The sequence below is a fragment of the Mya arenaria genome, chromosome 4, assembly GCF_026914265.1.
Source record: "Mya arenaria isolate MELC-2E11 chromosome 4, ASM2691426v1".
In the NCBI taxonomy this organism is placed as follows: Eukaryota; Metazoa; Mollusca; class Bivalvia; order Myida; family Myidae; genus Mya; species Mya arenaria.
In genome coordinates, this window is record NC_069125.1 from 1,354,076 (window position 1) to 1,361,956 (window position 7,881).

A 7,881-nucleotide genomic window follows, 5' to 3' on the forward strand; every position below is an offset into this window, starting at 1 on the left:
ACAAAAAAATATGGAAAGAAAATGCTGCTTTAAGATAATTTAACAGGTTTTAAAGGGGCTGTACTCCGTATGATGAAATAGCGAAAAAAAAAGAAAATTGTCAAAAACTGACATAAACTTGGTTTCGTTGTGTACAATGCATTGAATTTTACTAACTAACCTACCAAATAGATTACAATTAATTTGTTATTCGCAGTTTGTTCGTATTTTTCCATTAAAAAAGATTACTAGGTATGTCTACCTAGAAGAATTCATTCGTTATGCGTGATTGGCTAGTCGACATTATCACGTTTTATTACCAAGTTAGGTATATAACTTTAATTTTCCATCCATTAAGCGTAAGCCTTCGTGACACAGTGGATGAAACACTGGAACGCAATTTTGGCGGCACCTGTTCAAACCCGGTCTCCGACTGGATATTTGTTTTACATTTTGGTATTTTTTACAATTATGATATCAAAGACTAAAACATTTTATTAAATAATTGTCCTGAGATTCGGTACATAAAAAAATAATTTTGATGCCAAACTGGTGTACAGTCACTTTAATGCATGCAATTATTTTCCATCTATCATAAATCTCAATAGTAAATAAAAAAACACCATCCAATATGGCAAAAGTAACCAAAATATGGTAAAAATTATACGAAGATGTTATCATATACAATTAAAGCTAGAAAAGTATATACAGTGATTTACCTGATTTCCTGTTATACATTTATTTAAAATAAGAAAAAAATGTTCTTAATTACAAAATATAGTTTCTTATAGGAAAGTATGATATAAAATGCAAGAATGTTTAGTTCAACCCTATCTTTTACAACAATACCGTACACCTGTTTTATGTTGTATTATCAAACTTTAGTATATATACCAAATACCAAATATATACCCTTTAGAATTTGATTTGGGTGCTGATTAAATGAGCATATCTATAGAACTTATCTAGTTATCTTAACTTATACCAGAAGGTCAAGGAAGCGTGTTGTTATGCTGTAAGAAATTAAGAGGTTAATACATGGTGGAGCTGGGCCGTTCCGTGATAATTTGCCGAGTGTCTCAAAACGGTCCTGAATGTATTATGTGTCTTAATTATGTCGAATTGTCTTTGACTGTTGCGCCATTGGCTCATGTTTGCTTTTTATTGTTGGGGTCGTCTTGTTGATTTTACTAAATAATAATATTTAAATACGGATTTAATCATTGAGGTATTATACTTCTGTCCTATTGCTACGACATTACACCATACTTGTCGAGGTAAGCAGATTATCGAATTTAATGTCGCGAATAGACGCAGATATTTTGCAAAAAAGTTGGATAAAACATTAATACAGATGACGAAAAAATCTCTAGTATATTTAAGGGGTTTTGGTGTCATGTAATAAGTTGCTTGAACGCATGTAAAAAGACTTATTTAATACCTTGACGTTTGATGTTATTACAGAAATGCGCTAGGTCATACGAAAATGCGTACAATATGGTAAGTGTATATTCATACGAGTTTATAATAGGTTTGATTTCGTGCGCTATTGTCCGATAAGGTGCGATATTGTCTGATAAGGTGCGATATTGTCCGATAAGGTGCGATATGAAAACCTCACTGGTACGAGTTTGAACGCTATAAAACAAGTACTGTACGATTTATTAGCATAATACAAGAATATTTACAAACAATACCTAGGAACTCTATACATATCATCTTGTGGTTTATATCAACGACTTATCATTTCTTTTAGTCGTTAAAGAAGTTTTGAATGATGAGAATAACAAAATCACAAAACGTTTCTAGTAATCGAGCTGGAGCATTGCGTTTGTATAGCAAGTAAGCAATGCCTAAAAGCAGACCGATGATTACGAAGATTATGATTCCAAAGGTCCGCCAGGCATCTGAGACTTTCCCATCAGCTTCCTTAAAATACACATGAATATTTCGTAAATGGATAAATAGAAATAAAAACATATAAAGGCTTCATGTTATCTTGCTTAAGGGCCCGTGACACCTAGCCGATTGGCTTCGTCGGAGCTACACCGGAGCACAAATTTGGCGATTTTCGGGAATCGGTACTATAACGGGAGCACAACAGAATCACATCGTTAAAGATTGTAGGACATTTACAGGACTTCGGCAGAACATCGACGAAAAAAATAGCATTAACTTGAGGCGGTTAAAACTTGAACATGCTAAAACATGTCTACAGTTGGACTGCTGTCGGAGCGAGCAACGGGACTACAATGGCAGTATAACGGCAGTAGTCCGGTACTGCTTCGTTAATGTCGGTAGAGCAACGGTAGCGCCCCGAGAGGAATCGGCGGCTTTCCGGTAGCCTCGGTGTGTACCGTATTGGTACAGATGTGTTCGTCCTGCCGATGTACTAATGATGTACTACCATTCTTAGCGATGTGATGCCGTACTTCTACTGTCCTAATACCGCACATCGGTAGTACAACGGCAGCGCAACGGTTTCTCTCCGCTATAGCTCCGGTCAGTGGTGACACATCAATTGAAAAACGGCGCCGCCTCAGTAATAAATCGGGAACATAAAAGAGATATTTCGGTAGCAAATCGGCTCTAACGCCGGTACTACATCTTCATTGCTACGGCCAGTTGTGATTTTCAAGTGCTTTCTCGACGGAGCTCCACAGAGTTTCTCGCCGTTGTTAATTATGTGCTCCGGTTAGGTGCATCGTTTATGTGTGACAGGCCCTTTAATAACTCAAGATTCAAGTACCAACGCTCTAGCAAACACTTATAAGATACACACCAGACACAAGTGGTTACTTATTAGATTGATGTATTTTTTATATGAATGCATAAGCAAGTTTAATTTCTTCTCCCACGTATCTAGAAAGAAAGCTCAAGAATTTTGATACAAAATAAATTTCATTTGTAGAGATATTTATATATTTAAATAAAAAAAATATACTATCCAGGATGTAACGAGATTTTGCGATTTTTCTAGAATGTAGGGAGCTTAAACACTGATTATGGTAAGCAGTAGACTAAGCCGTCCAGCCGTCATTACCCTTTTTATCGAAGAGGTTTTGTTTCCCTGTGTTTCCCTCTCTGAAACAAAACAAACATGTCAAAAGAAAGTTTGGCTCGCTAAAGCTATGAAACAAGAAAGATAATCATCAACCTCTACTTTTAAAGAATAATGTTAATGAATAATGAATATAAAACCTGTTCTACCTATCTCCTGCTGTAGAAGTTTAAGATTCTCCCCGTCCGCGTTACCCCTTGTCCTTCCAATACCAGGAAAGCCTTCTGGATCGAACCGCTCAATAACAGAGTAGGATTCTTTATCGACCTCCTGGACGGAATGACATGCATTATAATCCTCGCTCACACATACGCCATTTGGGTGTCTTTCTTTATCGATTTTTAGGTCGCAGTGCATAAACTGAGAATCTCCGCATGTTGGGCACTGCGGCTGCGGCTCGTAGTTGACAAACTTTTTTGTCCAGTTCTTCCAAAGTCCATCTTTTATTTGCAAATACTCAAATCCATGAAGTGGATCTGTAGCAGCATGACCTAATGCTTTGTGCTGCGATAGGTCCGTCTCTGGATAGTCTGTTTCAACGTCTACATTGCACCTGACAATTTTTAAAAGGGGAAAACGTGAATGGAAAATCAATCAAGGGAAAATTACAATGAAACAATATGAAAAATATAACTTGTATTAAGCAATGAGAGCGTTAGATCTGGTCAATCAAACAAAGCCATAATTTTAAAAGCTTATCTTACTCTGAACTGCTCTGTTTTTCCCTGAAAACTTCCCAGATGTAATCTATAAATGCGTGGTGCATCCAAAAAATTGGATCAAATGAAGAAATTTTGATTATGCCCATATCACCTCCAACCCAGTCATGGATGCCGTCGTGTTGGACTTCTAGATTGTCTTTGTTGCCGAAGTACGGCTCACCGCCAGTTGTAATGTTCTGCAAAGTATGTTGCAAAAAAGTCATATTGAAGTTTTAATACTTTCCTAATTTTGCTGGCCGCATATACCCACCTGAATGCAATGCTTTGTGTCATAAACTTTAGCATATAGTAAAGATATTCATTTATATATTTAAACAACACAATAAAGTGATATAAACTATCTGTGATAGCTATGTTAATGCCTACAATTGTTTTGAGGATGCAAGATATTTCTGAATATTTATGGCACTTTTGTCATGTTTAATCTGACAACTTTTGTAAACTTTGGAAAGAGTTTGAAGACAAACAATAATTCAAATTTTAGTCCTCGACTTTTGCTTTTGTTTATAAGCCTGGGATATTAAAGTTATTCGTCAAGAAAAATGCCAAATCATGGTCTATATTACAGACTATTAAAGGAATAAGAACCACTGAAGATTTAAACTAAATCTATTCTAAGTGATTCTATCTATGCTGATGTCTTACCTTAAAATAACAATGATGTAGCATTCTCTTCATGTCATTCTTGCTGATAAGCTTTGGAGGACAAGGACCTTCACTTTGGGATGTTGATCGTTTGATATGCACATACTCCCCTCCATACCAACCCGCAAATTGACTACTTCGAATGCTTCCATTCCCATTTCCCACAAAGCAATCGCTCCATATCACCGATTTATGCGGTGAAGCCATAAAATAATCGGTCGTATAGTCCCAGTAAGGCAACGATACATTTGGATTGACCTTTGTTGTTGTTGTAGTAGTAGTAGTAGTAGTAATAGTAGTAGTAGTAGTAGTAGTAGTAGTAGTAGTAGTAGTAGTAGTAGTAGTAGTAGTAGTAGTAGTAGTAGTAGTAGTTGTTGTTAACAATTATAATTTTATGAAATTTATACATTTTAGTTAGGTCCAGATCGTGATTCATTGACCGATAATGTAAACATGATTACCATGGAATTGCAAGAATAGCTCAGGTCGGATAGGTCAAATCTTGTATTAAGCAACACTCAAAGCAATTCTCAGGTAGTTAAAGTATTAAGTATCCATGTAATTAATTCGAAATGTTACCCTTCAGCTCCGAGGAGAAATAATGTAAAATATAAATTACTGAGGTCATACCTAAAATGGCCGACGCGCACTTGCTGTGACGTCATTCACGCATACGTAGTTATGATGTGACTCATTCACATTCATGTTATTAACAATACAGTCTTAAACACGATAAAGACAGGTTACAAGAAATGGAAGAATTGCCAATACTGTGGATGAACCCTATTTTTTCGGTAATCGGTATTTAGTTGCTTTTTCGAGACCTAAGAACTTAACGGTACGTAATGATTTAAATTTGGCTTTTATAGGTAAGAGTCCTTGCTACGCATTATCCGGAAAAAAGATAAAGAAGTTTTGAAACATTAGGTAGTGAAGAAGGTAACAATATAAAACCTATAAAAACTTTACTGTAGCTGTGGAATTTTTTGTAGGTCTTGTGGAAAGTATATATCAAATGCATGTGTTGAGAAAGTATTAAAATAGTCTTAAATCACGTAAAAATATTGACATAAAATGAATGTGTTTAAAATATCCAGACACCCATCATATACGCTTAGACTTAAGTATGTATCATATCGAAATGTACTTCTTACAGTACAACCATTACACAATAATTATCATTACTCAATGATTTACTTTCATGCAACTCATACATACGCAGCTAAAAAGACACGATGCCAAGGTAAAAATGCTCTTCCTCTGTGTTTTCGATGTAATTCAGTTCCGTGCAACAAACCAAATCTGCGCAGTATTCCGTTCTGAAATCAGTCGATTTTATTTTCTATCAAAAGGAGAACTCCATTTTCATTATAAATATTTATATTTCATAAGGATATTTATTACATAGTTTAATTATTGTTTTCTGTATTACTCCTTTAAATGACAAAACTATGGTGGCTCGTTTCTGCCAATTTTGTTTTTCGCCTTCGAAAACCCGTCATTGACGCAATATTTTTATTCAACGAAACATAAATACAAATTGTTCATTCATTTGGACTTAAATATCACTCGCTTTTAAATATTTTTCACTTGTACACACCTGATAAAGGGTGTTGAAGGCCTCAAAGACATCCTTCCGCTGTTGATCGGTCAGCACGCGGACATCTTTCCTTGTTCGCAATCCGGTCGGCGGGTCGTTAAAACCGTACCTTGGGAAAAATGGCATTAATAACAGCCTGAAAATATTTCTTTTTAAAGTGATATAAACAATAGGGCCATATTACTAACAGACGTATCGTACGATCGATTTTTTAATCATTTTAAAACAAAACGTTTGGCTGAAAGTATAACTTAAGGTTTATTTAAATTGACAAATTTTGTTTTAATGATACAGTGGAATCAGGAGCAATTCCATAAGTCCAATATTTATATGAAAAACTACAGAAACAAGCTCAGTAGCCAAAAGTTTAAACATTAACTAACCCCGTTTAATGGCACAGAGTAAACGCCAAGGACACAGAGCACAAAAAGAAAAGAAAAAAAACAAGAAACATGGAACAGCAGCACAAAACTCCACAAACAACACAGTGCATATATCTTATATAAAAAATAGGTGTGTTCATTAAGGATTGTTTTGTACCGCCTTAGAACGGTCAGTAAAATGTAAATTTACTGGGTCTTTAAACAGACCTCAACACTCTTATCCCAACAATCCTGAATAAAGTAAAAACGTTAAAGGTAAAGCATATAAAAGTATGCATTTACTTCAGGAAACTTAATAATAATAATAAAAAAACACACTTATAGGTACCCTCGACCCTCTTTAGCGTCAAGCGGTAAAGGCATGTAGGACATTCGATTTCTGAGACTGGCTTAGAATTTAATTCATGCGCTTGTTGTTGGGATAATCCGATCAATAATATTGCGTTTGTCTTATGAAAATTGCTTCATTAATTTTAAAAGCGAATATCATTATGAATAAGTTAAAGTGTTTTTATAAACCTTGTATTATATTATATTAACAGCATTACTTACTTTGGTAGTTCATATTCAGTCTTGAAAAAGACCTTGTCTTCGTCGCTCAAAATAGGTTGTTCATTCTTGTCTTTAAGATATTCACGCCAGCAGGCCTCTTTTACCAACGCTGTGTTGATTGGTTGCTAAATGCAACATCATTCCGCATTAAGATTGTGAAACAAATTAAAAAAACCCAACATATTTATTAATTTTGTTGGCACCATGTTAGGCGAGAGTGAAGTCTTTTGTTGTACGGGAAACCGGAATACCCGGAGGAAACATTATTTTCCTGCATGGTGATCACAAACTTAACTCACAAGCGCCAAGGTCGAGTCGAACCCGGCTCGACTAGGTGAGAAAATGTGCGCTTACCACTGCGCTAACCGGAAAACCGTGTATTACTATTAAGGTACGCATTTATGTTCATGTTTTAATGTCAAACCGGAAATATTATGGAAAAACAATTGACACGATACTAGAAGTTACATTTGCCAACGAAGCAAAGTTATTAAAATTAATTAATTGCACGTGTTATAAGTGTGCCATAAGTCTTATTGACGAGCCCAGTTTCAACTTGCCTGCATTGCCCTGTCATAACACTCTTTCACAGTATCTGGGAATACTATAGTCTCCGTAATATTACAATAAGCGTATCTTGAAAAAAATAGCACAAGAAAAACTTGCAATATAAACCTTCCCATTGTGCATGTAGTTATGAGCGATTCTAAATATCTACATCTGTTTATAAAAGTCCGCTGCAAGCCTACTTGTCAGATGCTTGATCGGTGATAGGTTTTAAAAGAAGTATCCTCATCATACGCGGCCTGTCGCGTCTGAAGGATTACATGTTTGCAATTGGATAAGTGTCTATGTGCACATTTAAGTTAAATAAGAAAATGATTTCCTAATGATAACAACTCTCGTTCAACTTCACTTAAAATTTGTGATCAAGACCCG

The 7,881-nt window shown here is 35.5% G+C and overlaps 1 protein-coding gene and 1 long non-coding RNA gene across 2 annotated transcripts; both read right to left on the reverse strand.

Moving 5' to 3' along the window:
- Nucleotides 1-2,932: 2,932 nt before the first annotated feature.
- Nucleotides 2,933-4,663, reverse strand: LOC128232425 (putative tyrosinase-like protein tyr-3). Its single transcript, XM_052945965.1, has 4 exons — nucleotides 4,408-4,663; nucleotides 3,745-3,938; nucleotides 3,190-3,593; nucleotides 2,933-3,063 (listed from the first exon to the last, which is right to left on the reverse strand). The coding sequence occupies exons 1-4, from the start codon at nucleotides 4,612-4,614 to the stop codon at nucleotides 2,972-2,974; spliced, it is 897 nt and encodes a 298-aa protein (XP_052801925.1). The 5' UTR covers nucleotides 4,615-4,663; the 3' UTR covers nucleotides 2,933-2,971.
- Nucleotides 4,664-5,585: 922 nt separating this feature from the next.
- Nucleotides 5,586-7,081, reverse strand: LOC128232427 (uncharacterized). The gene is made up of 3 exons (XR_008260528.1): nucleotides 6,943-7,081; nucleotides 6,008-6,116; nucleotides 5,586-5,726 (listed from the first exon to the last, which is right to left on the reverse strand). It is a non-coding gene; the product is annotated as an uncharacterized LOC128232427 (long non-coding RNA).
- Between the last annotated feature and the right edge of the window lie 800 nt (nucleotides 7,082-7,881).